Source organism: Trichomonas vaginalis, chromosome I, assembly GCF_026262505.1.
Source record: "Trichomonas vaginalis G3 chromosome I, whole genome shotgun sequence".
Classification (NCBI taxonomy): domain Eukaryota; phylum Parabasalia; order Trichomonadida; family Trichomonadidae; genus Trichomonas; species Trichomonas vaginalis.
Window position 1 is genome coordinate 9,285,785 of NC_067203.1, and position 27,598 is coordinate 9,313,382.

At 32.6% G+C, this 27,598-nt stretch overlaps 17 protein-coding genes, 1 non-coding gene and 1 pseudogene across 19 annotated transcripts; 8 read left to right on the forward strand and 11 right to left on the reverse strand.

Annotated features, from left to right (window-relative positions):
* The first annotated feature begins 951 nt into the window (after positions 1-951).
* On the forward strand, positions 952-1,001 carry TVAGG3_0956870. The gene has a single exon. It is a non-coding gene; the product is annotated as a tRNA-Pro (tRNA).
* A 284-nt stretch (positions 1,002-1,285) lies between these two features.
* Positions 1,286-2,104, forward strand: TVAGG3_0956880 (zinc finger protein 423-like protein family; the record flags this gene model as incomplete). Its single annotated transcript, XM_001582838.2, has 1 exon — positions 1,286-2,104. One exon carries the CDS (start codon positions 1,286-1,288, stop codon positions 2,102-2,104), a length of 819 nt encoding a protein of 272 aa, XP_001582888.2.
* Positions 2,105-2,412: 308 nt separating this feature from the next.
* Positions 2,413-4,885, forward strand: TVAGG3_0956890 (annotated as a pseudogene). The gene has a single exon. A coding segment is annotated over exon 1 (2,473 nt).
* A 362-nt stretch (positions 4,886-5,247) lies between these two features.
* Positions 5,248-6,006, reverse strand: TVAGG3_0956900 (longin domain domain-containing protein; the record flags this gene model as incomplete). Its single annotated transcript, XM_001582837.1, has 1 exon — positions 5,416-6,006. The coding sequence occupies one exon, from the start codon at positions 6,004-6,006 to the stop codon at positions 5,416-5,418; it is 591 nt and encodes a 196-aa protein (XP_001582887.1).
* A 203-nt stretch (positions 6,007-6,209) lies between these two features.
* TVAGG3_0956910 (uncharacterized protein) lies at positions 6,210-6,932 on the reverse strand (the record flags this gene model as incomplete). Its single annotated transcript, XM_001582836.1, has 1 exon — positions 6,378-6,932. The coding sequence occupies one exon, from the start codon at positions 6,930-6,932 to the stop codon at positions 6,378-6,380; it is 555 nt and encodes a 184-aa protein (XP_001582886.1).
* Positions 6,933-7,396: 464 nt separating this feature from the next.
* Positions 7,397-10,356, reverse strand: TVAGG3_0956920 (ubiquitinyl hydrolase protein; the record flags this gene model as incomplete). Its single annotated transcript, XM_001582835.1, has 1 exon — positions 7,397-10,333. One exon carries the CDS (start codon positions 10,331-10,333, stop codon positions 7,397-7,399), a length of 2,937 nt encoding a protein of 978 aa, XP_001582885.1.
* Positions 10,357-10,830: 474 nt separating this feature from the next.
* Positions 10,831-12,342, forward strand: TVAGG3_0956930 (transmembrane protein 181 family; the record flags this gene model as incomplete). The annotated part of the gene is made up of 1 exon (XM_001582834.2): positions 10,833-12,164. One exon carries the CDS (start codon positions 10,833-10,835, stop codon positions 12,162-12,164), a length of 1,332 nt encoding a protein of 443 aa, XP_001582884.1.
* Positions 12,343-12,555: 213 nt separating this feature from the next.
* TVAGG3_0956950 (uncharacterized protein) lies at positions 12,556-13,125 on the reverse strand (the record flags this gene model as incomplete). The annotated part of the gene is made up of 1 exon (XM_001582833.1): positions 12,556-13,125. The coding sequence occupies one exon, from the start codon at positions 13,123-13,125 to the stop codon at positions 12,556-12,558; it is 570 nt and encodes a 189-aa protein (XP_001582883.1).
* Positions 13,126-13,321: 196 nt separating this feature from the next.
* On the reverse strand, positions 13,322-14,218 carry TVAGG3_0956940 (exostosin heparan sulfate glycosyltransferase -related family; the record flags this gene model as incomplete). Its single annotated transcript, XM_001582832.2, has 1 exon — positions 13,322-14,218. The coding sequence occupies one exon, from the start codon at positions 14,216-14,218 to the stop codon at positions 13,322-13,324; it is 897 nt and encodes a 298-aa protein (XP_001582882.1).
* Positions 14,219-14,801: 583 nt separating this feature from the next.
* Positions 14,802-15,008, forward strand: TVAGG3_0956960 (uncharacterized protein; the record flags this gene model as incomplete). The annotated part of the gene is made up of 1 exon (XM_001582831.1): positions 14,802-15,008. The coding sequence occupies one exon, from the start codon at positions 14,802-14,804 to the stop codon at positions 15,006-15,008; it is 207 nt and encodes a 68-aa protein (XP_001582881.1).
* A 141-nt stretch (positions 15,009-15,149) lies between these two features.
* TVAGG3_0956970 (uncharacterized protein) lies at positions 15,150-16,361 on the forward strand (the record flags this gene model as incomplete). The annotated part of the gene is made up of 1 exon (XM_001582830.1): positions 15,155-16,294. The coding sequence occupies one exon, from the start codon at positions 15,155-15,157 to the stop codon at positions 16,292-16,294; it is 1,140 nt and encodes a 379-aa protein (XP_001582880.1).
* Positions 16,362-17,476: 1,115 nt separating this feature from the next.
* Positions 17,477-18,772, reverse strand: TVAGG3_0956980 (protein ubiquitination; the record flags this gene model as incomplete). The annotated part of the gene is made up of 1 exon (XM_001582829.1): positions 17,477-18,772. The coding sequence occupies one exon, from the start codon at positions 18,770-18,772 to the stop codon at positions 17,477-17,479; it is 1,296 nt and encodes a 431-aa protein (XP_001582879.1).
* A 395-nt stretch (positions 18,773-19,167) lies between these two features.
* TVAGG3_0956990 (ankyrin repeat and EF-Hand domain-containing protein 1 family) lies at positions 19,168-20,274 on the reverse strand (the record flags this gene model as incomplete). Its single annotated transcript, XM_001582828.1, has 1 exon — positions 19,168-20,274. One exon carries the CDS (start codon positions 20,272-20,274, stop codon positions 19,168-19,170), a length of 1,107 nt encoding a protein of 368 aa, XP_001582878.1.
* A 200-nt stretch (positions 20,275-20,474) lies between these two features.
* On the reverse strand, positions 20,475-21,289 carry TVAGG3_0957000 (uncharacterized protein; the record flags this gene model as incomplete). The annotated part of the gene is made up of 1 exon (XM_001582827.1): positions 20,569-21,228. The coding sequence occupies one exon, from the start codon at positions 21,226-21,228 to the stop codon at positions 20,569-20,571; it is 660 nt and encodes a 219-aa protein (XP_001582877.1).
* A 1,134-nt stretch (positions 21,290-22,423) lies between these two features.
* Positions 22,424-22,780, forward strand: TVAGG3_0957020 (uncharacterized protein; the record flags this gene model as incomplete). Its single annotated transcript, XM_001582826.1, has 1 exon — positions 22,424-22,780. The coding sequence occupies one exon, from the start codon at positions 22,424-22,426 to the stop codon at positions 22,778-22,780; it is 357 nt and encodes a 118-aa protein (XP_001582876.1).
* A 16-nt stretch (positions 22,781-22,796) lies between these two features.
* Positions 22,797-24,152, forward strand: TVAGG3_0957010 (ribonuclease H-like family; the record flags this gene model as incomplete). Its single annotated transcript, XM_001582825.1, has 1 exon — positions 22,797-24,152. One exon carries the CDS (start codon positions 22,797-22,799, stop codon positions 24,150-24,152), a length of 1,356 nt encoding a protein of 451 aa, XP_001582875.1.
* A 989-nt stretch (positions 24,153-25,141) lies between these two features.
* TVAGG3_0957030 (uncharacterized protein) lies at positions 25,142-25,375 on the reverse strand (the record flags this gene model as incomplete). The annotated part of the gene is made up of 1 exon (XM_001582824.1): positions 25,142-25,375. The coding sequence occupies one exon, from the start codon at positions 25,373-25,375 to the stop codon at positions 25,142-25,144; it is 234 nt and encodes a 77-aa protein (XP_001582874.1).
* A 297-nt stretch (positions 25,376-25,672) lies between these two features.
* On the reverse strand, positions 25,673-26,182 carry TVAGG3_0957040 (protein of unknown function, DUF4107 family; the record flags this gene model as incomplete). The annotated part of the gene is made up of 1 exon (XM_001582823.1): positions 25,673-26,182. The coding sequence occupies one exon, from the start codon at positions 26,180-26,182 to the stop codon at positions 25,673-25,675; it is 510 nt and encodes a 169-aa protein (XP_001582873.1).
* Positions 26,183-26,694: 512 nt separating this feature from the next.
* TVAGG3_0957050 (uncharacterized protein) lies at positions 26,695-27,585 on the reverse strand (the record flags this gene model as incomplete). The annotated part of the gene is made up of 1 exon (XM_001582821.1): positions 26,695-27,585. The coding sequence occupies one exon, from the start codon at positions 27,583-27,585 to the stop codon at positions 26,695-26,697; it is 891 nt and encodes a 296-aa protein (XP_001582871.1).
* Positions 27,586-27,598: the final 13 nt, after the last annotated feature.

Here is a 27,598-nt window from a genome sequence, read left to right on the forward strand (position 1 = left end):
ACATGATTGCTCATAACAAAGTAGAACATTAGATTTACTACGTGTTAAAAACGAAATTGCTAACAATTACTTTATCTTTTCCAAAAAAAGTACCACTATTATGATAAGGGTTCCTTACGTTTATTGATGTTCATGGCTGTTTTGCAGTCGGTTGAGCATTAATAGAAATTGACTAAAACAAATGAAGATAGTGCATCAAATCTAATGGATAATGATCAGATTTTATAAATTTTATTTGAAATCCAATATAAGAGAGGCTGTATGGGAATGATCAATAGTAAAAGGGGATAAATTTGTTACTTAAGGTCAATCATGTATAGATTTTCAAAGCATCGATTTTACAAATATATGCCTTGAGATAGATATTGAAATTCTATCATAAATCAAGTTGAAAAGTTAAGATTCGATTAAATCAACCTATAATCGCCAGTTCTTAGAATTGTGGCTACTCCACATGTGATTATATATCATATTTACTATGACCTTTCTTAATAGATCTCTCAAAAAAAGCTTCAAGGATGCACTAACTTTTATTTAATTTTATCAATAAAAAAAATCTTAGATCTTGTAAATGAATGACGACTTAGATCTTGGTTTCCATGAGATGGAGCAGGATATTCAGAAATTTGCATCTGAACTACCCTATTCGATTAAATACAGAATCCTAGGCCTTTTGGGAACCAGAAATAAGTAGTAAGAATACTTTAAGGCAATTTTCATTGTCCAATTCGAGGAAATTGACATCTCTGAACCTTTGATGGTCAGGGAGTAGTACTATAGTCCAGGAGGGCAATAACGTATAACTAATATCGCCAGGAGCACAAATAATTATCGAATCTGATTATATATCTGAAATTGCTTGGTAAACAAGGGAACAATCAAAAGTCACGTTTTTATTCAAATATATTTGAGTAGTTTTAAATATTTGCTAATTTTTGAAATACTGTGTTCGGGTGAGGAGTCTAGTGGTATGATTCCTGTTTTGGGTACAGGAGGTCCCGAGAAGTTTCCACTGCAATCGTACGTGTACTGTGGCAACACAGCTATAACAGACAGTTTCACGCCAACCGCGAAAACAATTTTGAAGCCTGAGGAACAAAATTTAGATATCGTTTTGAAAAATATTGCAGCGTTGAATCCAGAAAATTACTCCGACTTAATCAGGAGCCTATCGAAGATGGAGTTCAGATTAGATTACCCAAAAGAAATAGAGAATTACTGGATTTCGGAAAAATTATTTAGCCAATCCATCGCATCATTGCCCATCAGTTTGTTAGTCGCATCCATGTTCTCACCTGAAGACCGTGACTTGAGTACAGAACCGTTCCACTGTAACGCTGATGGCTGTAATTTCCATTGTGACAATTGTGAAAGAATGGTTGAACACATCAGAGAGCACCATAACACTGACCCCATGATCAATACATTTGAAACAACAGAAGACACATTTAGAAGAATAACGGCCATCAAAATAGACAAGACAGGCATCGAAGAACTTAACCCTCTAAAATACAGATGCTCGTATTGCGACGAGTTATTCACCGAAGCAGAAGATCATGCCATCCATATGATTTCACATCTCACAGAAAAATTATCACCAGATATATCTTTCTTTTTCAACGACATTTTACGCCTTTACAAAACTATCGACAAACCAACAGTACAAAATTTATTTCCAGAAACACAAGTCGCAATTTTTGACACACTTGAAGAAACAAACAGATTCAGACTTATCGTAGGAAGAGAAGCCATAGAAACAATTGAAGAAGCATTCCCTCCAAGTCCACCAGGAACAGATCGGAAACCATCCATAATCATCACAGACACCTGTCAACTCAGGTTTGTACCATGCATGGATGAACCACCAAAAGGAGATCTCAGAATTTTGACTCTACTTTTAAGAGATTTCAGCGCACACAATATCCCGATTAAATCACTGAACAATAAGGAACTAATTGCTGATAAAGACATCGATTACAGCCCAGATTTTGTCGAAGGAGCTCTAGCCAACGCAGAAGAACATGATACAACGAACAGCCAGAACAACAATGGAAGATACATTAACTCAGCCGAAAAAACTTACAGAATTTTTAATACAATGTGAAGACTACTTAACGAACATCAAAACACTTGAAGACTTAGAACGTTTCTACACAACGATTAAAGACTACAGAGTCAACAAAGAGGTTATCGCCGAAGATACACCAATCTTTGTATATTTCCTAGTAGAAGAAGGGAAATTACCAAAACCAGGTCTTAGATGCCCACTTGAATCATACGAAGGACACGAAGACAAGGCATTCGAATCACTGAGAAAACTTTGCGACCACTTCAAAGGAGAAATCGCGAAAACGAGCTTTGACCCAAAGGTTCACACCATAGACATCTGGGTTGAATTTTTGGCCCAAGCCTATGGCACAGGCACGTTTGTCTACAAAGATGAAAACGGAAACATCGACCTTGATACGCACATTCAAATGCCCTTATGCAGACTGCTCATACACGAACAACGACAGATCAAAACTCATGGACCACATGAAAACGAAGAAACACGCCAAGAACGTATACATCGAGAGATACGGCTTCTTTTGGGGTATTGTCATAGAAGGAGTCAACCGACCAAAAGGAATCGTCTACCCGACACTCAAAGACATCAAAGAACACGCTTGTCGCAAATGTCCAGAAGCAGGATGCAACACATATGTAACAGAATTGAGCGACATCAAAGAACATCTAAAGAAGAAACATAAGTCTACAACAGCAGGAGTAGACGGAGAAATCGCGCACACTGATGCTACATACTGCTGGATTACCAAAGAAGAACTCGACGCATTACATGCCGAGAGAGCAAGAGAAAGAGCAGAGCAAGTAGACAACACTCCAGTACAACAGATAATTAATGCTGACAACAATGAAGAGAACAACGAGAACCAAGAAGACAACGGAAACAACGAAGAAGCAGATGCCCTCGACCCGCCAAATAACACAACAGAGACAGAAGATGAAGCGGTTCATGCCGTCATCATCAATCCACCAGCAACAGAAGAGGAAGAGGTAGCCATCATCGCCGAGGCAAGAAGAAACATTCCAGAACTCCAACAAGCAGAAGAGAGAGGCTGCGTTACACCGAAAATGACATCACTCGTCCGATTAAAACTATTGAAAGGAGGAGGAGAACTTTTCAACAAGAAACTCACTCCATTAGCCACAAGATACGCAGCTACAGGAAATACAGAAGCAGACAAAATCAAGGTAGATTACTTGACACTAAAATGCAATGCCGCCTTGAGAGAAATGATCTACACCAATAACCACAGCGAATCAAAGTTTATGACAGCAGAAAATGGAGAAGACACAGCACCACCGCCAAGGATATCGGAAGACACAAGAGATCGCATTCAAAAAGCAGCCAATGAAATAAAAGGAACTCTCATCAAAGTAGTCAAACACATAAGTCACGCGAGATGCCTCAAAGACAGCACGAGAGACGATGAACACAATAAATTCGTCGAAATGATTGCAAAAATCAAAAACGATCTCAGAGATAACAAATTCGAACAATATAACATTGAAGAAATATTTCAAGGACCGATCTCCGACCAGAGTATTCTCAACATCGTCAACACGGAGGACAACAACGAATTCATCAAGAAAATGGATTACATTAACCGAATTCTCGGAACACCACAGGATGCATCACCATATGCAAGGAAGAAGTTACAAGCATGTTTCGCCGATAACCCAACAAAGACTCTCAGAAACATAATCTTAGCCGACAAAGTTCCACAACAATCATTGAAGCCAAGCGAATACCTTGATTACTACGGACCTCAATGGGCAAACGAAGCTGAAGGCTACGAAAACTTCCTGCATCATGACTACGCGTTACCGGAGAGATATGGCCAAGTTTTCGCAAACGACTTCCTCGACTTCATGACAAACGAATCGAAGATCATCGAAGTAATCCGCAACAAGAATCATTTATCGGCACACGGCCTCGATGGAATTCCGAACTCAGTTTACATGCTATTCCCAGTCAGCGCCGCAAAATTCCTCAGTATATTATTCAGATCAATCATCATATCAGGTCACATCCCAGACTGCTGGAAGCTCTCCAAGACAGTGATGCTTTTTAAGAAGACGACCATCGTATAGCAAAGAACTGGAGACCAATCGGCATCACGTCATGCATTACAGAATTTCATGAACTTTAGTCAACAAAGCGTTACAGATGATCCCAATGTTCCACGCAATGCAAAAAGGTTTCGTTCGCGGAGCAACACTGAGTGAGCACATTGCAGTCGCGAACGAAGTCCTTTGCCAATCAACCAGAACACAGTCTGAAATGTTCCAAACAGCAATCGATTTCACGAACGCTTTCGGCACAGTTCCTCATCAATTGATCTTTGATTCTCTCGAAGCGAAGAAAGTTCCCGATTCGATCATCAATCTGCTCAAGGACCTCTACAAAGGAGCAAGAACGGCTATCTATACAAGACATGCACACTCCGAGATAGTTCCGGTTCGCAGAGGTGTCATCCAAGGCTGTCCACTCAGTCCAATCCTCTTCAACTGCTGCTTAGATCCTTTATTATATGCAGTCCAGAGGAGACACTTTGAGGATGGTTACAGATTCCAAGACAAAGCAGGACAGTATTCAATTGCCATTCAAGCTTACGCTGACGACGTTCTAGTCATCTCTCCAACACATGAAGGAATGCAAAGAATCTTAAACACAGTATATGAATTCCAGAAAATTGCGAAACTCAAAGTTGCACCACAGAAATGCGTCACACTTGCCAAAACATCCACTGCAATCCAACCTTTCCGCATTGGTCCAGACGAAATCCCAATCAAGACGAGCATGGACAACATCATTGTATAATGAATTGTGTAACATTCAGATGAATTTCCAAGAGTTCCTTAGACTTTGCAGAAGCGTGAGACATCAAAGAAAAATATGTTTTGAAACAATAAAAAATTTTGTAAATCGGTCATTTGGAATTGGTCGTTCATCTATGGTCTTATTATATTTTATGAGAGAAAGCCATTTTTATCAAAATGTAAATTTTATTTCAAAATTTATTCGTGCCTGAACCTAATATCGCTTATGTAAAATTATACTATTACTGTTGGTAGTACTAAATACAAAAGTAAACTTATTTTACGATATTCTCTTTAAAAAAAATTGAGCAAATTATAGAAATGGCATCGCATCATAGGTTCATATTATATGTGTGCGGCAATGTATTACAAACCAAACAAACAATTTGTTCAAATTCCTGATTTATTTAAAAAAAATTACAAATAAAGAAAATATCTTAGTTTCCGTTGAAGAAACAGTCAAGCCATCTAAATACATATACTCTATCAATTTATTACAAATACAAATAGTAAAATTTAAAAATAATACGCTTAATGCCAAAAGATTAATGTAACCAATAAGAAGAACAATATAAGGAGGAGTATTCCACCTATGATTTCGCACCAGTTTGCGATAATCCAGTGTTTTATATCATCGAGAATTTTTCTGCAAGAAGGAGGCTCATTATAGGAATAGTTAGTATATTCCATTGGGTCATTATGTATTTCGTGCTCTAATTCTTCCATATTTATATCTTGAACAATTTCAGATGTTTTCGAAGTGTTTTTCTTAATAATATGAGCAACTTCTTTTTCGTATTCATGTTGTAGCTGGTATTCTTCCATTTCCATCCAGCTATTTGCGTATAATCTCAAGATATCAGAACGGATATCTTCTAAAATCTTGAATCCGATGGTTTCAGAGAAATCTTTTTCTGCTACCAAAAATATATTCAAGTTGTTCTCTGAATGTAGCAAGAAATACATGAAATCACTTTTGATAAATTTAGATTTTTCATGTTGGATACTTAAATTCTTAAGAACATTATGAATGACATAGTCAAAGTCGCCGTTATCATATGTGCATTGTAAAAGTATTTTTGGGCCGTTAGAAATGCCAATATATGCAATCTCTTCGACCATAATTTTACAAAATTGATCTGAAAATCTAAGTCCTATGATTTGATCATAAATAAGATTTTTAGAACGACAACAACTTAATTTAACGGAAATTTAGTCCAAAAAAAATAAGTTCGTAAATTAGAAATTTGAAAATCAGTTTTCTTCATATAGGGGAAGCCCAATACTTCCATATTATATTAATAAAAACTTTAGTATAAGCCCTACCTATAATAGCATTTGCAGCATTAATAATAATAAGTCATAGTTACCTTACGCCCTTCTGACAGTAATTCAAAATTCTGACAATTTGTGTAGGTCCAATTGAAAGCCAACCTTAAACAATTCAATTAAAAGTCATATGGGTGCATATGATATTTTAATCATTTTTATTATCACTTAAGGTTAAACATCCTTATAACTTCTTCTCTTTGGCGCTGGAGCTCTTCTTCATGTTTTTGATTTATTTCTTCGATGGTCATTATTGGAGAATCTGCTTTTATAAGAAATTTAACATGGTGATCAGGCCAACATTCGTCAACACCTTCGAAGCCTATATTTAATTTTGGATATTTCATGTGAAAGATGTTAAAAAGTCTTCTTGCAATTGGTGCATTGGGTGTCCAAAATGAGTAAATTGCCATATTTTTATTATGCTTTTCTAAATGCCCTTGGGCACAACCGAAATTGACGCCCCAATTCATTGAAGGATAATCATTATATTCGTTAATGATCTTTCTCTCTTCATCGGTGAGCAATCGATTCTCTTTAACGTTTCTTATTCCATCATTATAAATCACAACTGAAGGCAATGGATCAATGAATTGGCAAAAACATAATCTTTCTCCGCCTTCCCATTTAATTTTTGCGGCTTCGAAGTCTTGGCGGCATTTATCAACTTCTTCCTCATCTCCAAAAATGCATATTATGCTATCAAAGTGATTGGGCATCTCCCAAAATGAATGTCAATTTTTTCAATTTATCATGTCTAATAATTGATAAGACATGAATTAAAATTTGATAACTCTTGTTATCTTACAAGTGCAAATTCATTTTTAAATAATTGCTTATGTGTGTTTTTTGCAGTCCATGAAAAGCTCGAAACTCCATTTCAATCAAAAATGATTTGATACATTGAAATTTTTTTTGATGATGATGAAGATGATGACCATTACCGCAGTGCTGTAGTAGAGATATGATTTTTCAGTGATGTCAAAACCGCCAGAGTATCATCAACTGCGTGACAGAGAGAACAAATAGAAGATATGGATTCAAGCTAGAGACACAGTGATTTTAAATTGCCAGATTTCTTATTAAGCAATCAATTTACTTAATTGTTTTCCTCAATATTCAAATTCAAATCACTTTACAAATGTAAAATAAAAAACTATAAAAAAATCAAAATAATAAATTTTTATTTAAATATGGCAAAATAAGGTTCCCATTTCTTCCTGTGTAATTTATTTGTTATATGCTCACTAATTTTCTCGAGTAGTGGTGCGTATTTCTGTTTGTTTTGAGGCTCAATTTCTATTGAAAGTTTAATTGTCTTTGCGAATCTCTCGTAGTATCTAGCTGTATTTTCTCTATACTCAGTATCATCAGCCAAAATTGTTTCAGTGATGTAGTTTACAATCTGATCAGAATATTTCTTAACAATCTTTCTATGGAAATCACGTATTGAATTGTACAAGAAAGCAGTCTTAATTACAATATTTTCAAGAGATTTCGACTCAAACCATTCATTTATGTAAGGTTTGAATATATTTACACAGAGGATGTCTGCTTCACTTACATTATTGTGATTGGTAGGTACAGGGATGTTGTTGAAAACAGATTGGAAAACATTGATAACTAAATCATCATTGTTATCACCTTTTTCTTTCATTGAAAGAGCCTTAATCAAAATGAAAGGAAGAACATTCTTGTCCAAGTTCGAATCAATGCCAAGTTCACAACATTTTTTAAACACACTCTTTTTATCATCTTCAGAAGAAATTGGCATTTCGTACAAATCAACAATTTTCTGGAAATTATCATCATCAACCATCTCAGCTTGTCTTATAAAGTTCCTGTTATCATTATGAAGAATGGCATCAAGTAATCCGTTCCTGACAAAATGAAGTTTCCTGTAATTCTCGATTTTGTCATTTCTTCTAATTTTTGCAACGATACTTGTCATTAATTCTTTCATGTATTCGTTGCAATAAGCAACACTTATTATTGCTTTGTCAAGGAGATTTATTTGTGCTTTCTTTTCATCATCGTCATCATCATCGAAACTGTCGTAGAACGCGTATTCTTCTTCTTCTTCGTTTTGGAAATCTTCTGGGAAAATTATTTGCTTAGGGAACTCAATTAAACACTTTGCAATTGCAAGACTGTTTCCATCGAATACTTGGTACTTCTCGTGATAAGAAATAAGGATATCGATCATGGATTGATATGTTTTCTCGTTTAATAACTTTTTTTCCGAAATATGGTCGAATATCTTGTCAATTGGAAATTCCAAGAAGAATTCTGGCTCTTTCTTGGGATTGTCCCTGCAAAGTTTCTCTTTTGAGTTAGAAACAAAACGAGATATTCCTTGTAATACGGAAATTATGCCATTTTGGTCACTTAATCGATCAACAATGGCGGAAAAGATCTTTTTGCCGCATTCAACAGCTTTTTCATCGCTGTTTGTGAGCAAAGGAAGGACAAAATTGTCGATATGAGTCAATGCGACATTTATCTTCGCCAAACAAAGCTTTTCGAGTAGGGGATAGTTCTTTTTGCTGGTAATTTTCTCGAAAAACTGCTTTGCGTCTTCACCTGAAACAATTTTTTGGATTTCGGATTCCAATAACTGATAATTGACGGAATCGTTACCACCATCACCACATACCTCTTTGAAATAGGCCATTTCGATGTCGTTATCAGAGAAAGTCGAAATGAATTTTGATTGTTCGTTTTGATTGAGGTTCTTCATGATGATTTTCATTTTTTCTGGGTCAGGAAGGTAATGTATCGCGATATCATTGCCGTTGCGAGCTTCTTTAAGAAGTTTTTTGGCTAATGAAAATTCTTTCGCTTTGTACAAGCTGAAAAGTATATCCTGGAGCTTGTAGTAAACAAAATTTCCGCCTTCAAGAAGACTTCGGATCTGATCTGTCAGTTTTCCTTTTCTTAAGTAAAGATCTACGACTCTGTCGTATCCTCTGTAATTGTAGAAGTTATTTCGGAGACTTTCTTCACTCATGATCTGCTCGAGAATGAATTCTTGTTCCGAAACCGGTAAATCTTTGAATGTATCAGATAATAACTGCCCTTCATATAATTGGGCCTTCCAAATTGGATCAACAGGGAGCTGTTTGAATAGAACTTTCGCAATATCTGCTGATTTCTTGTCATCTCCATCAGCAATTTCAAATAATTTCTTATACAAGTTGTACATGTTGGAATTATCATCGAAATGGACAAGTTTTGTGATCTCAATGACATCTCCTCGCTGAAGTGATAGCTCATTCACGCTGGATTTCGTGGAAATATCAAAAGTTTTATTTCCATGGACGTAATAGCGGCAGGGTGATTTAATAATCTTACTGAATGAGTGGTTGATGATGGAAATCAATGTTTCGATACTTGTTCCGGTAATTGTGGAAATAATTCTTTTCTCGTTCTTGTACTGGCAAACTATAGGTATCTTCGGGGAGTTTGAGAAATTGTCGTTGCTTGTAGCTGTAATTTTGATGATTTTGTTCTTTTCAATTTTACAATTTGAATCAATTTTAACATCTCCTTTAATTCCGAACAGATCTTTGGCGAGTTTGATAATCTGATCATGTCCCCATTTATCGAAGATTGAAATCGATTTAATGACTCCATTAAACTCGATATTGACATTTATTGATTGAACTTTAGGGAATTTAGGGTCATATGACTGGCATTGGTTTAGTGTTTGGATAAATGTTAAGTATCTTGCTAAATGCGAAGGATTATCGTAATATTTTGAAGAAATTAAAACAAAAATACTTTTAACTTCCTCTTCCTTGAAGGAGATCTGTACAGCTCTTTTAAGAATATCTAGTATCTTGTTTGAAGTATTATCTGACTTAATTTCGATATAAACTTTATAAAGGATCAAAATCAAGCTTAAACGTATTATTTTAGTAGAATTTGTGGATGTGACAATACCTCTAATATTATCAATGGTTTGAGTTGGAAACTGTTCAGCTGAAACATTTGAATTTTCACTGACAACAAAAGATGTTAAAAGTTTTTGAAGTTTATACTCGTATTGCGATGTATCTGAATTAGATCTGACAGCATCCCATATTTTTCCTATTAAATCTTGAAAACCATCGAACATGAAAACTTAAAAAAAAATTGCCAACACTTTTTTCTCATTTCTAATTTAATTAAAAATATTTTGGAGGGAAATAGAAGCGTTAAAATCGAGGAAAATGTTGAAATCCAAGGAAAATCTGACATCAAAAAAAAATCCCAACGTCTCTTTTAAATAAAACTAGCAGCATTTGTTTTAATCAATAGCCAATATAGGTTATTCTTTTAACACAGAAATTTCTTTTGGATACAAGTTTGAAGAATGTTTGAACTAATCAAATGATTTTTCATAATATTTTTAAATGTTAAGCATTTTCTCCATATTAAGATTAAGCGCAAACTAAGTTACATGTAGGAAATTGAAGTTTTCATCTGGATAAAAGTTTCTCCAAACTGAATCTCAGAGTTGGTGAAGATTTTCCTAGATCCTTAACTAAAGACGTCACGAGAAAAAGTCAGCTTTCTATCTTCGCCCATTGCTACTGCGCGCCGATAATATCTGATAATTTTTTTTTATTTTTGAAATGAAGATTCCGAAACTTGATGAAATGCTTTATGATGTTCAGATTGGTGATGTATCAGGTCAAGATTCGCTAATGAGCGTTGAAACGGGCTCTGTTAAGGATGATATCCTTTCAATCCTTCTTTTCCTTTTAATTATTATTTCAACAGGAATGGCTGGATATTTCGGTCCACCTATTCGCAAATCAGGATTGTTAGACTTCAAATATCATCAATCTATTTACCTTACTCCGAAAAATCGTTACTTGCGCCTTAGTATTTTATTTAATCTTGAAAAGCCCGCACAAAATAACAGCTTACCAGTAAAGTTCGATTACACAATTAAAACAATTAAAAAAGGTCAAGCCCTTGCTGAAATTAAGAAGCAGTTTCAAAATAATTGTTTAATTTTACCAGGACAGACTCAAACGCTTCCAATGGAATTCTTTTATGATCGATTTGTGAGATACGACGAGGCTGATATTCAAATTGGCTTCGATAAAAATGGAGAATTCGTTGGAGGAAATATTCTTTGGGAATCTCTTGACGAATACCATGCATTCTTTAACATTTGGGTTAGATCCATCTTTATTGTCTCATCCATCATTGTTTGCACTCTTTTCATTACGAGATTGTATAATTCCAAGAATGGATACAATAAAGAGCAAATTATTACAGCTCTCATGTCCCAAGTTGCTATTTATGGCACAAATCCATTGTACCCATTACTCGTTTTCTTCCCTTACTCCTTATTTTCTTATGTTGAAGATATTGCCTTTTCTGTTTCGACGACATGCGTTTTACTTTCTTCCACTCTCATCATTGTCTTGAATTCTATTGCGAAAAAGAACAAAAAGCTTAATACAGTCTTTATTGTCGTTGGTATTTACGCATTTCTCTTTATCTTCGCAATTCTTCACGAGTTTACAAAGGAAAATGTATTTTCACCATCATTGGCCTACATATTCAACCTTATTTACGGAATTTTATTTGTTTTATACTCATTAATAACTATTTCTCTTTCAATTCTTACTTTAATCAGAACTGATTCATCTGAAAGACACAAATTTACTGTTTACACTATCGTTTTCGCATTTACTTTCATTTTCTTAGGAATTTCAACTTTATTTGAAGCCAAAACTAACAATTCTTCCGGAGCTTCCCTCATGATCGCTACAATACACTGTTTTGCAATTCTCCTTGTCTATTTCCACTGGCCATACGAAACTTCCATTGATCAACAGTATAATGAAGGATTTGACGACCAAAACGTTGATGATTTCGAGCCTTCCATCGATGAAGAGCAAATTAACAATCTCCAGATAAAGATAGAAAGCGATCCTGAAGAGGCATAACCGATTTCGTTTATATTTTATTTTTTTATTGTTCCTTCTTCTTATAAATATTTCATAAATTAATTGTATGTTTTTTATATATTTGTTTGCAAACCAAACACCAAAAAATCCTGAAAATTATGAAAATTATTTTTAAAATTTCAATATTTCGAAATCATCCTGATAACTTTCATGCGATACTCTGCGACATCAAATATCTATCACCTATATAATAAGTATTCATTGCCAAAATTTTAAAATATTGGTAAAAAATTGCTAGTCTATCTTTACCTTAGCATAAAAGTATCTAAATAAAACTGAATAAGTATCATAATTCAATAATTTTATGTTTTTAAAGAAAAAATTAATGAAATTAGTAAAATATTAATATTTTAAAATCAATTGTATATATTCAAAGATAAGATGGCTTGCATAAGTGTTCAGCCAGGCAAAAAGGGCTGAAACCAGGAAAATGATATTCAAAGGGATATTTTGTTCCAAAATTCACAGAAATGACATCCCAATTGTTATCAGAACTGGTTTGCCGTACAATTGGAGTAACCAAGCTATCATCAGGAAAATCAATTTTGACAGTTTCATATGTCTCATTATTGAAAATCACAAATGTTTTGTTTTCAATACAAAGTCCGACACCAACTGTTTCTTTAATAGGAAATGAATGTTTGAGCGGAAAGGTATATTTAGTATAATTTGTAGAATGAAATCCTGTGAATTTCCATCCAAAATCATAAACACAATAATTTCCATCACTTGTGGAATATAATAGTATTTGATCTTTGCCAATTAAGAAGCCAATCGCAAAAGATTTAGTTCCTTCATATGCTTTTGCTTCAAAACATGGATTTCCTTTACGAATAGGAGAGAAGTTTGTTTTAATATCATGATATGAAGATATGTTAACTTTTTCATTTTGATCAACAGGAACACCTAAATAAGAAAGAGAAACATCGCAATTAGGCATTTTAAATAAATTTAATATATAGATATTAGACTAAAAAATCTAAAGGCATGCTGTTTCGATATAAAATAGAATAGAAAAGTCAAATAGCTTTGTAGGTTATCATCGAGTAAATTACATTGCAATCATAAGTCAAAGAGATTTTTTTTGAAAAAGTCATCAAGTATTCAGTTTCTTTGGGGGATATAAAAAAAGTAAATTACATTGCATCGTAAGCCAGAGGGTTTTGGAGGTTGTCGTCGAGTACTCTGTTTCTTCTGATTGGCAGCCAAGCTAAAAACTTCATATACAAAGACCACGACAGAGCCCAAGCGTATCCACCGTTTTCTTTGTGGATCTGGAAGAGTTTTCTTGCACTGATGATTTCTTTGATCATTTCTCCTGTGTGTTTCTTCATTTGAGGCAAAACATTCAGTATTTCTTTTGGATATTGCTCTGGGAAGTGGAGAATGATGCCAGAGTAGTCAATCAACTCATCTTCGAATGGAAATCTCATTCTGTCGCTGTAAACAATTGGAATTGAAAGAGAATTGATTGCATCATAAAAATTATGGGCCACATCATCTTCGCAAGGGGTTACAACAGAAAAGTATGATTGTTCAATTAATTTAAGCATGTCCTTATGCGTTTTTGCAACAACGACGTGTTTGTTTCTTTGTATTTCTCGTCGAATTAAATCTCTAAGATTTTTGTTGTAGTCTGTACAATTTGTGGTGTCTGCATCAAATGCTATTTGGAATTTCTTTGTTTTATTCGTTTTAATGTACTTTGTCTGTGGTTCTAATGGTAAAATTACATTTTTAGCTAATCTCCATGTATTCATGTGATCACCCATGACAACATAGTTTGGGGTAAGAAAATGTGGTGTTAGTGTCGCAATTTCTTGATATGTAACGGCTGTGGTTTGATTTTTTGGTGGAATTCCATGAATAAAGATATGATCGCAGCCATTATATCGTGAATAGTATTTCTTGTGCTTTTCTTGCAATAGAAAATGTAGGTCTGCGAATTGCTTGTGGTTTAATCCGGATAATGGAATTGGAACTAAGAACAAATCTGCTTCTTCTGGGCGTGATGTATATACTTTGGAGTTCATTATTGCTTCAACGACTGTTTCTTCGGATTTATAATAAGGAGAAGGTGATGGTTGGAAGAAATGTTTTGGAAAAATTGATTTTGGATAAATATAAATCTTTAATGGAGGCCACTGGTCAGTGCTAGCAATTCTTTTCAAAATTGGCTCGTCAAGATTGATTTCGCTTCGAGTTAGGAAAAAGAAAAAGGAGAAAATTTTGTAAAAATAAAAAAAATTAAGACTCAATATGAATTTAATCTCTATCTTGCTATCTAAAGAGGTAAAGAGGAAGCTTTTTATGGTAATATGTACCCACATAGACTAGTAAGTATAGTGAATACATTTTGATTGAATGAAAGCAATGATGTATCCTTGGGAAAAGGAATTTTAGAACCTACAAAATTTGTTGATTCTTAAAAAGTGACAAAAATGTAAAACTAAGAAATCTCGTTTATTTTCATATGAAATGCTGTAATTGGAATATGGATATCGTCTTTTTATATTAATACGCTTTGAGGCATATATGATTTATAATGAAATAGAGACTATTGCCGAACTAAAAAAAGTGACGTGATGCGATGTTGATTAGTTTTAGTAATTGGAGATGAATAAATCATTAATTTCCCAATTTGAACGTCTTGGAACAAGTATCCGCAACCTCACTGATATCCTCCAGAAGGAAGAAGATCAGTCGGCTGAACTCCAGAAAATCGAATCCTTAAATCAGGAATTGATCAAAAATATAACGGCCTTCAGATCATATTGTGGAAGTAATCCGCATTTAATCAAGAATGCTGCTATTTCTCCATAAAAATTTCAAGCATCAAATTGATTGATCAAAATTGAAAAACGAAATAATTTTAAACTAAATGCTTAATTTAAAAAAGATACATTTTTTCAATTTTGTTCTCCAAATTTTTTCCTAAGATTTGTGTCACTTTTTAATGCTAAACTTTGATGAGCAACAAAGCTATCAGAGAAGTTACATGTCCAATTTCGAAGGTTAAGCATATCATTGTCAGGAAAGATGACACTGAAGCCATAAGAGCACTTCGTATTTGGGCCACAAAATTATTTGTCCGAATGCGACGTGGAGAATCCATTCTTTTATCAATGGATTGTGAAGGCTGGAAGCTTGGAACTATTCATAAGTCTCTCGGTCTTCTACAAATATGCGAAATTTTAGATCAAAGTATTCTGATTAAACCAAGAGATGAATCACAAAAATCATTAAGACTTAAGTCAGGATTCTTAGTTCACTTTCCTACTACCAACGAAGTAATCGATATTCTATCAGGTGTCTTACATCATCCAAATGTAATTTTATGTACTTATGATTTCACATCTGATATCTCATCCTTGATGGAAGCAGGTGTAAAGATCAATACGAAAAGAATTTTTGATGCCCAATTGGTCAGTGCTTCGAATACAAGTACAGAACCAATATGGGTTCTTACAGACACTCAGGCTCGCTCTATTATAGCGCGTGCAAGAGGTATGATAGGAACTGTGAAAGAAGCGCAGGATGCCGTTAACTTTATGTCATCCAAAAAAGGAAATATGTTCGAATTTCTTACATTTCTACATAGAAAGGACCAAGACCCATTTGCATCTATGGTTGATGATGACTTTTATAAATACGCTGCTGGTGACTTAGTTATGACAGCTCTTGCTGCATTATATAGTTTCTATTTTGGATTTAGCTCGAAAACATGGGAATTATCTGCTATAAAGGTTAAAGAGTTCTTATCACTACAAAAGATGCATCAACAGGTGCTCATGCCATCAGCTGTACGTCAAGAAGCCTTCTTAACGAGATATAACCTCAAAGATCTTAAAGAATACCAAACTTCTGGTTACAAAATACCTTTAACAGATGACTCTGTTATCCGTATGGCTCTAACATTGTATGTTAAAGCTGATATGATTGTTAATCTTCTTAAAATCCTTCCAGAAAAATATTCTAAGTCATTTAGTGAAATTAATGCTCAGATAATTAGAAATGACTTGGAAGGGAAGCTGGAAGAAGTAAAAGCTAGAATTCAGACGCTTAGTCCATTCGATGACGATACAAACATAGAAGAAGCTCAAAATTAGTATTATACTTTTGTTGTATTCCTCATAAAATGTTTGGTTAGAATGTTTTTAAAGAAAATTTTACAAATTTTTATTTAATTTTTTTTAGAATAATAGAAATATGGTGTTTTCCATTATTACATTTGCTTCTTGATAGAGTGTTTAGAGAAAATTTACAAATTTTATTTAATATTGTTAATTTTAAAAGCAACATTAATGATAATATAAGATGCACAATTGTCTGTGATCGTTACTTTATTTATTGTTAAATTCATGAGCTTGAAACATATCAAACAACTAATTCTCAGCATTATTTTGGAACTTCACCATTACCAATAAAAGGACCATCAAACATTGGCAATCAAGCAATTTATCTATGCCAGTTAATGGAAATACTAAAGCAAGCCCTGATCACATCCGAAGGAATTTCAATTCCATATCAGCGGATGTACCCACGCAACATGTCTCTTCTATTTGGAATGTCTTATAGTATGCAAATGCATCAAAACATGACCCCATTGTAGCTTGTTAATGTAAGAGTTTGCATTAATAATAGCAAGAAAAACAGATAAAAGAAAGAAGGTGAAATACTCGAATTTGATGATTAAAATGATAGTGAGCATGAATATTATAGCGATGATGAAGAATTCTAATTAGTGGAGAGTAATGCCCCGAGAAAGAAGAGCAGGGCTGGCAAACATTCACAAAAAAAGAAATCATTGAAAATTATTCCCTCATATAACCCGAGCTTGTAGATGAGGTTGAAGAGAGTGTTAATTTGATTGATAGGTCAATTAAAATAGGAATAAATGTAAAGAATGATCAGAAAAAAATTCTCGGCCTAATTAAAGGAAGTTTGGAAAATACAATTTTCTCGGAGGGAAAAAAATTGTAGCTTCAAAGTCATTAACAAAAACAAAGGTAACTAATTATCTGTAGAGATTTTAAACATCTATCAAATATTTGAGAAAAGAAAAAAAACTCCCAAACTTTCTTCTGTTAATCTTAATGCTTCGAGAAAACTTTCATCAGCTCCAAAAGAGTTCATTCATTAAGTTACAGAAACTGAAATTGAATAGTGAGTTTTTTCAAATGTTCTTACAATGGATAGCGATTAATTGTGTAAAAGAAGTCATGAGAAAAATACTCATGAAACTTAATGGTGAATAAGAGTCTTTCATTTTCGTGTGATAAAGTCTATTTTTATATTTTTATTAATTCACCTTTGAAATCAAAAATATTAATTATTAAAAAATCTTCATCGCTTGAAGTCTTTCCTGTTTGAGTTAATTTGAAAGATACAAAATATTCTTTGGTTTGAAGTGGAAATTCTTTGATTTCACTTTGTTTGAATTCATAATATTTATCATTATCTAATACAACAGTTGTTCCATCTTCTTTGATTCCTTCTAACTTCCATCTCCTCAATAAATTATAATCATTTTGATTGTTTGATTGTAAAATATAAGATATTGGTTTTAGTTTATATCCTTTTAGATCAGCTTTTATCCATGAATTAGGATGATTGTCTGTACAGGATTGAACATCACTTCTATAAGAATTTATATCTGATAAACTTCTTCCATTTTCAACAGATGAAGCTGTAAATTCCATTTTAATTTCTTCAGAAGCTTTTAGAATGTTATAAGCACAAATAGAGTTATTTGATATTGTAAATTGATTGTTAATTAAAGGTTTTTCGAATGATGAAACAGGTTCATTTGAGATTTCAATATTTTCTCTAAAATTTGAATGATAATTCTTTAATGTTTCGTTATATATAGAAAGAAGAACTCTTTCGAATGAATGTTCAATACAAAAATTATAAATTATGTCATAAGTTTCTCGTGAACAAAATGTAAGTTTGATGTATCTAAATAAGTCAAAGAATATATCATTCTGTTTGCAGATTGATAAAAGTAAAAGAGATAAATGATCTTCGTTGTCGATCTTTAATTCGTCTGAGGTAATGATTTTTTCACAAAATTCATATCCATTTTTTGCGAAATGTTCAATGATATCTCTATCATCTAAACAATACAAATGTGATGAAATGAATCTAATGCATTCGTTTTCTGTTATAATATCATTTTCAAAAACTGAAATTTCATACTTTTGAAAAACATTTTCTTTTGTAATAGATTTATCTAATTTAACATGTTCTGTATATAATTGTATGAATAATTGATTTCCAAAATGTTTTCCAATTTCAAATATATCATGATAATGTGATTCATCTTCTTCAAAGTCAAGTTTTCCTGTTTCAAGAAACTCTGAAAGTATATCAATTGAATCTTCACATCTAAGGTCGAGATTTGCTTCATATGATGATCTCGATTTATTAATAATGCATTTTTCTTGGATTAAATCTGAAAAACAAACTGCAGATGACTTCTTTGTTTTGATTGATCGACCATTAATATTGATATTAAATCGTCCACATTCTGTCAGAATGCCAACGCGCTTTATTTCCTTGCATGATTTCGTTATTTGAACCATGAAAAAAAAAATAAGAAAATTAAGATGGTGGTTCTCATTATCCAAGGATTCAGTATGAAATTACATTTGTGTTTAAATATTAAAATGTTTCAATTCATTTTCCAATACAAAACAATGGCATTAATCGAGCTCAAAATAACCAAATCTAAGTCATCAGAAATATGAATGGAGTCAATAAATATTAATAAGTAAATACTAATGTATAAATAAATGTAAATAATTTTTTTAATTCTACATTAGCAAATCTTTCCTATATAAAGGGTTCATTCATCAAAGAATGTAAATTTCATTGAATACTAAACTTTTGTAACAATGGTAATTCATCCTGTTTCTTTTTCTATCCATCATTTGGATAATTTATATAATCTTAATAAAATAAGGTAAATATATTTATATTATTTATACTTTTTCTGATACGAATTCGCTCTTTCAAAGAGCTTATTCCTTAAATGTTCTTTCATCAGTGGATCTTTTGCGAGAGAAATGACTTCGCTGTCCAATTTGCAGCCAAGAGAAATAAGATAGTCAACAAGATCGAAATTACGGCTAAAAATTGCAGAAATAAGTGGTTGTTTCAAAGTAATATCTGCACCTTTATCAATAAGCAGTTTTGCAAGGTCAAGCCACCCATTATGGCATACTAATGTCAAAGGCGTATCCTTCCAATTGTAGACTTCATTCACTGTTCGCTTGTCTACAAATCTTTCGATGAATTCTTTCGTAACTTCATAAAATCCATTGGTAATGAGCATCTCTAGAGGTGTGTAAAGGAACTGCGTGCTCTTCTTTCTCATATGATATATGAATGCCCGCGTATTCATCCAATCCAAGCAAGATGCTGGTCTTATTTCATCTTTGAATCGGAAATTGAGTTTGAGCCAATCTGCGATGTCATTCTTATGGTATTTAATGGCATATTCATATGCATTAGTGAGTTTTGAGTCACTCTGGACAACAAGTCGGAAAATTTCTAAATTTCCTCCTTTGATTGCATATTCTAAGCAAATCGGATCGAATGGAAATGATTGCATCATAAACTTAAAACATTTGCATGCGCCATATTCTGCTGCTAAGCAGAGATGAAGTTGGTTTAAAGGAAAATTTGGATTACATGATAATTCTATAAGCTCGTCAAGCATATCATGAACTATATAATACTCTAATGGGTTAGCACTTTCTGGTATGAGATCGCAAATTTCTTTTATTTTCGCTGCTGCATCTGGATATCCTTTACTTTGTCGTATTTTCGCATTTAAGAGACGCTGAAGGGGTGAATCTCTGTACAACTTCTCGTGGAACGAGAGATTCGATCTTGCTTTCTCTGAAATATTATTATAAATTTCTGAAATAACCCAAATTCGTAATGGATTAACTTCCGCAACTTTATATGCTAGTCGAAGAAAATATTTGACTTTTAGAGGATGTTTTTCCAGATATTCAGAGAGTGAATTTGTAAAATCTTGATAATTTTCATCATTAACAGTAAAAAATGTATCCTCCATGCTAATAAAACTGCTGAGGTTAGGTTCTAATTCTAAATCTGATAATAGTAGTCCATCAGAATATTGAAACATTCATTTTATGACAGTTAAAGTAATAATTATTTAGGACAGTTAAGTTACAGAAGTGAATTTAGAAATGAGCATATTGAGTGAATTCAATTCTATAAAGGATAAATTAAAATAGAATCTTTTTATTGTATTCAGGAGAAAGAAAATGTATATGAGTAGGTAATAAAATACAAATGAACTGAAAATACAAAATAAAAAACGTAAATTCCGCGTTATAATTAAAAATTATGCGCCTTGATTAATAATTTGTGTAAGGACGTCAATTTCATCATCAAGCTCATGATTTCTTCCATGATCAACGTAGACTAATTCAGAAACAAGTTTTTGAATTTTCATTCCAGTATTTATTTGATGAGTAGCAAGTTCAGCACGAGATTCAAGATCTTTTATGAAGTCTGATGACAATGCAACTACAAAATTTTCTTGATACTCTGTATTATCTTTCTTGAAATTAATATTTTCTGTTTCGAATTTCTTCACAACAGCTTTCTCTTCTTTAACATATTTAACATATTCTTTTGCAATTGCTTTATACTCTGGTGTATCTTTTTGTGTGGAATTATATTTTTCACCAACTTTTTTAAGTGTTTCAACAGTTTTATCTCTATCTCTTTGTGTAGTATCAAGCCATTTTTTCTTTTCCACCATTCTATCGTGATAAGGTGACATTTTCAAAATGTCATTGTAAACATCTTTTGTTTGTTCAATATGTTTCTCTTGTCCGGATTGAATTTCCTTGTTAGTTTCCTTTATTTCAGATAGTGTTGACTCGTAATCAGCAAATAGTTCTTTGTTTGCATCATCATATTGTGATCCGAAAAATTCGTTCATATCAGTCAAGTAATTTTTATCAGCAAGCTTCTGTGTTTCCATGGCATCATTCATTGCTCCAAGTTCAGGAAAGTTTCTGTATTTTTTAAAAAAATTCATTCAACTTGAAGTAAAAAAATGACAAAATTCATTGAAATATATTTTGGCAAATGGTATTGAAAATTGAGATATTTATGATTTGTATGTATTACTGTAGGACATATGCTAGCATAAATTCATTATATTTTTTTGAAAAAAAAATCCTATATTGAATATCTGAATTGTTGACTTTGTTCCTCATCTGAGGTGCTCGCACAGATGTTGTATCCCAGAAGAGAAACAATGTCTTCAAAGATGACTTGAGAGAGTCATTGAAGACTTTCTTTTTCAATCAGATACTGATTGAAGACTTAGTTTCTCATGTGAAGTACTTGTACAGATTTTGTATCTCATGATACTGATAAAGGAATGATTTGAACAAAAAAAAGTGGTATTTAGTTTACTAAATCATTTTCCCCCCAATATAAAATTAAGCATGTCGGAATTGCCAAAGTCATAGCTATTTTTCAAGAAGTATTTCCAACGTGGGAAATAGTGTAAAGCATTGAATTTAGAAAAAAAAAATCGAAATCGTAAATTTTTTTTGGTTTTGAAGGAGTTTTCGTTAAAAAAGAGGCATATATTATTGGTATAATTTATTCAACTTAATGAGCATGCTCTAAATCTTCATATAAATCACTCAAATCTGATACAATTTATATTATTTTTATTTAATTCTCACATAAACTACATTCTGATTGGACTTTTGGGCATATTCATATTATCCGAATATAAATATCAGAAAATACTTTATTCATATACGCCTCGCTAAACTATTGCCATGGGCAATAGTTTTTTGGGCAATAGTACGTTATTTCAAATATACGGTATTTTTTTGAGTTTACACTATTTCCCAACCTTAAACTTTTTTGGGCAATTGGACGTTATTAGGAATTGCCCAACTGTTATAAATGGTAATACTTTAAAGATGTGTTAATCATCAATAGTATCAGTGAATCTATCTCAGATCTCTGTTTTGGGGTCAAACTAAACTTAATAATTAAGTTATAAACATAAAACTATGAAAACATAATGAAACAATCACCAATATAAAATTCATACTTGGATAAATTATATTATACGTTTAGATAATACGTTTAGTCAATACATAGATTAGATACGTTTAGAAACGATAAAAATAAATTGACGTTTAGAATAATCATTATTTTTAATGTCTGATACTCCATACTACACCATATTCGTTCCAAGCGAATTCCATACGCCAGTTACAAAGAAGGCTACTCAACCTCCTCCAGGCTTCACTACATGGATCAAAAATAATGACAGAAAAGCCTATTTTAAATGCAACCATGAATTCGAAAATAATGGGAAAAGATATACATGCCAGTTATGTATAAGAGCAGATCGCGTTGATGATGAGAAGACACGCCTTAAACATAAACATTATCATATGAGTCTCCTTAAGGATTCGATTTGTAAGAATGATGAAGATTTACCCGATGAAATTGATTTTGCAATAATGGAATTTTTTCGCGAAATGCAACGTGCCAATTTCCACTATTACTAAGCCAAGCTTTATCAAAATGGTTTATCTTCTTATTAAGACAGGCCAAATGAATCCAAAAGCAAATCCTGAAGACTTGTACAAGCCCCTCTCAAGAACTCAGTTTACCAAGCACTTCATTCAAAAAGGAATGGAGAGATACGATGAGTTCTTGGAGATGTACAAAGAAACTCAGTACGTAGCACTTGCAGTTGATGCGGGAAAGGAAGGATCGCATAATTATTTTGATATGATTATTGCTAATCCATTTAGCGAATTACCTCCTCTAGTCTATAATAGTGTTAAAGATTTCAAAGGCGATATGATTTCATATGAAGAAGAGCTAAGATCAGTTCTAAACCAGCTAATTTCTGAAGGATTTATCGTTACAGGAATAGTAAGCGATAACCTTCGAGTTCAGGTTAGTGCAATTGAGAAGGTCCTGAAAGATTTTGGGTGTATTGTCCATATCCCCTGCGGATGCCATACTTTAGAACTTGCTTTAAAGGATGCGGAAGAAACAGAAATCATTAATGAAGGCAAGTATGACTTAGAGTGGTTTTCTAGGATGTTCAACCGTAAACATGCTCATGCAGCCCTTGAAGTTGCACCACCAAAACGCTGCGCCACAAGATGGAGCAATTTATTTGCTATAGCAGAATGGATTGTTCGTAGAAGATTGCGTTTGATCCAATTTTGTGCAAGCGGTGAAGCAATTCAGATCAAAGATTTCCAAGATGAATGTCTTGACGAATGGAATGAGATGGCTGATATCATTACAACTTCAGCTCCAATCATGTTCACAATTTTACTTCCATTTGCACACATGATTAAGGTTCTTGAAGGAGATGGTGTTGGCGCATTCAAAATTTACGGTTATATGATGAGTACTATTGCAAATTTGAAGGATATTGTAACAAAAGTTCCACAATTACAAGAAACAATTCTGAGATTGATAGATTTGGTACTTGAAAGATTAAATGATACTGAATCTGGTTTAACCTTCAGAGTCATGCATGATATTAGTGCTAGAGGACGTGAAGTGAACATTCAAATAAAACAATGTGGAAATGATAAAAATGCAATTGATGAAATTTGGAAACGCTATTATCCAATTAATATTAGCGAAGAAGAATTATCATTAATTGATGATTGCAAAGTTTTACTTGAAAATTCTGAAGAAATTAGAGAAAATATTGTTGAAGGATTTGAAATTGGTAATCATAAAATGGAAGAAATTGAAGAAGAAACACAACAAATTCATCCTCAACGTCATCAAGCTGAGCATTTTGAAAATCCTGTAAATGTAAATTATAATGGTCAGGTAAATGTAGTTAGTATCATGAAAATGGGTACCAAGGGTCTACGCCCCTCAGTCCCCCTTTTCATGTTTTGACAAAATAATCGGATATCGTAAATTTACAAAACATATTTTTGACATTTACAAAAAATAAAAAAAATATTTTTAAAAAAATTAACTTTAAAAAATAACCTTAATTTATTTTTATTTTATTTTTTTTTATTTTTATATAAATATGTCAGATTGCATTTATTACGACACTTTTCCTGGACGTTTCCATGAACTTTTCAAAACGCAAGTAAAACTAAGAAACATGCATTTTAACAGAAGTGAACCCATTGATGAAATCAGAAATCCTGAATATATTATAATACCTTATGATGTTAAATTTATTGCGTACATTCCTTATGGACGTAGAGGAACTAAAACAATTTCAACAAAGACGAAAAATTATTTCTGGAGTGATGAGGAAGGATGTATTTTCTACATTAATGCATACTTAAATAAAGTCACATACGTTAAAACCATTGGTTATACATTCTTTGAATTTTTCATATTTGATGACGATGGAAACAGACGCGCAGTTTATCCATTCGAATATACTTATAACTGTTTTCATAAAGCCCTAAATGAATATATAGTAAGGAAAGGACTGATACCGGAAGAATAACATTAAAATTTTTTATTTATTTTTTTTATCATAGATTTTTTCGCACTCACAAAATAAAAAAAAATAAATTAACTCAAAAATTTTTAATTTCTGTATATACTAAATTTTATCATAAATGCTAAAATTAATTTAGAGAGCTCTTTGAGCCCATCTCGCCGCTACGCGGCTTAGGGTATATCTAACCTTTTTTCTAACATCATTTCTAACCTAGCCGCTTTGCGGCTCTGATTCGTAGGGTCTCATGAATATTCAACAGTAAATATGCTGACATGAATCAGGTATGTCATCATCAGTGTCATCCACATACGTTAAAGATTCATACCATAAACGAGCTTCACGGGAGATGAGAAGTAATGAAACAATAATTAATAATTTATTAGTAAAATTCATTTTATATAAAAATAAATTTATTATTTCATTCATCTGATTTTTCGAATTCTTCTAACTTCTTCTTCAGTTCTGCTATGTTATCTTCATATAACTTAATCTTTCTTAATATTCCATCTTTATTTAATGGCTGCTTAATTTTTCTAAATTGAACTCTACCATCTTTCATTTGATGAACATAAAAAACTTCTGGAATAGTTCCTGATTTAATGTATTCAACTAAAAATTTTTGTTTTGTTGCTTCAGTAATTTTAGCACTCATTTTATTAAAAGTAAAAAATAAAAAATATTTTTAAAATTAACTTTATTTTTTATGACCCTTTGGGTCTGAGCCGCTTAGCGGCTTCGTCGTCTTTTCCTTAAATCCTGTGGATCAACTAGATCGGTTGAAGGTCTATTACTTTCTTTATAGTGCTTATAAAGTTTATAAGCCGCCATATGATAAGGATAATTAAACCATAAATACACTTTACCTAAAGTTTTCAATCGATTATATAAATCATTATTGTTAGACGTTTCAGGTGGTGCAGGGTATTCGAGAACATCTCTAACCATTTAATTACTTTAAAACTCTTGGTTTCTTTTTAGTTTTTAACAGTTTCTTTGCTTTTGCGATTTTAGCTAAAATATATCTTCGACCGTAATGGAACCAATTCGAACCTCCTGTTTTAGGGTCAAAAGGTCTTCCATAACCGCCAGGGTCATATGGTGCGACCGCAGTTACTGGCGCTGGTGCTGGTGCTGAATTAATCGGCGGTGCCTCAATTGGTGGATATTCTGGCTGTTTCTCCTTTTCTTTAAGTGAATTTAATTTAAACTCTTCACCATTCAACTGACCTTTAAAATCTTTTAGCTGCTTAGATATTTCATTATCTTCACCTAAAAGATTTTGCGACTGGTCAGCAACCCAGTTACCTAATTTCTTTAACTTTTCAGATTTTAATTTTCTGGCAGCAGCTCCCACAAGCATTCCAGCATTATTTTTTAAAGCTTTTGATACAGCTCCACCAGTTAAACCGTCAATAGCTTTATAACCTCCATACAAAGCTGATAGTGTTGAAAATACCATTTAATGCTTATTAAAATCATTTCTCATAATGATTAACTCATAAAATTTTTCATCGGAGCTAAACGTTAATGAAACTCTGACTTTTTCACCACTGAACCTCTTTATTAGTTCATTAATTCTATCAATTATATTAGCACATCACTTACATCATCAATGATAGTAATATCATCACAAATTATTTTTACATTTAACGACGTCATTTATTACAAATTAATTTCTTCTATTCTTTAAATAATTAATGACCTAATACGTGGGAGTTGTCGTGGCGCTTTCGCTGGCTTGTTTGAATCGGTGTAGATTTTTTCAGACCTGTTGGAATAATATCAGCCACGGCAGTTTGATTAATCGGCATTCTATATAAATTTCTATATAAATATGGTCCAGCTACAGCACCGCAGCTAATAAAAGACCTACAGGAATTACAATTCTATTATAGTTCCGCGGTTTAGGGTCTTCATCAAAACTAGCCCATGCGCTTTCAGTCGTTGAACTCATTTATATATAATTAAATTTTAATAAGCGATTAATATGAGTTCGATAATAATGCTATCTTTTCTATCACCAGGAAGGACAATATCTTTTAGGCTCGATGGTTCAACTAATTTTATATTAAATTTATTAACATAATTAGTTATTGAATAATGTTTCGGCGGAGAATACAAACAGTTTGATAAACATAAAATAGAATCTTCAGCGAATTCACTTATACTTGATTTAATGATTGCTGCTTCTCTGGACCAAACGCCGTTAAATGAAATTGATGTTAATAAATAATCATCATTTTTAATGGAAATTGATTTTGGTAGGTACTCCAGGAGGTCATTTAATGTTATCTGTTCTGCTCCGAACTGAGCAAATCGATAAAAGCATTCATCATTATTAATTCCTGTAATCTCTTGAAAATTTTTATTCGTGTATACATTTTCAATCTCATCACCGACAGCGCTATCTTTTAAATCAAATATGAAACCAGCTTTTGAATTTGAATTAACACGAAATTCTATTGAATTAGTTTCAAAACTATAAAACATATCAACTTCATTAGGTTGAGGATATCCGGCACCTTTTAACTGTTCAATAAGAACTGATTTAATCTTTTTATTAAATGCTGTCATATCATCTCCTGTGTCTAAATCTATATAAATCTGTAAATCATATTGATGATTATCTCTTATTATTCCAAAATTATATAATTCAATGGTTCGTCCTGCAGGAATGGTTTTTATCTGTCTTATTTCAATCGCTTTTTCACCAGTGTTATAATCAACCCAGTGTTTAGGATACTCATAAATGTATTCACCATTGATTATTTTAAACGGTTGTGAAAATATGTGTTCATAATAGATTTTAATATTTTTATCATTAAGACCGGGAACGGTATTAACAAAATTTCTGACTTGCATTTTTAATTATAAT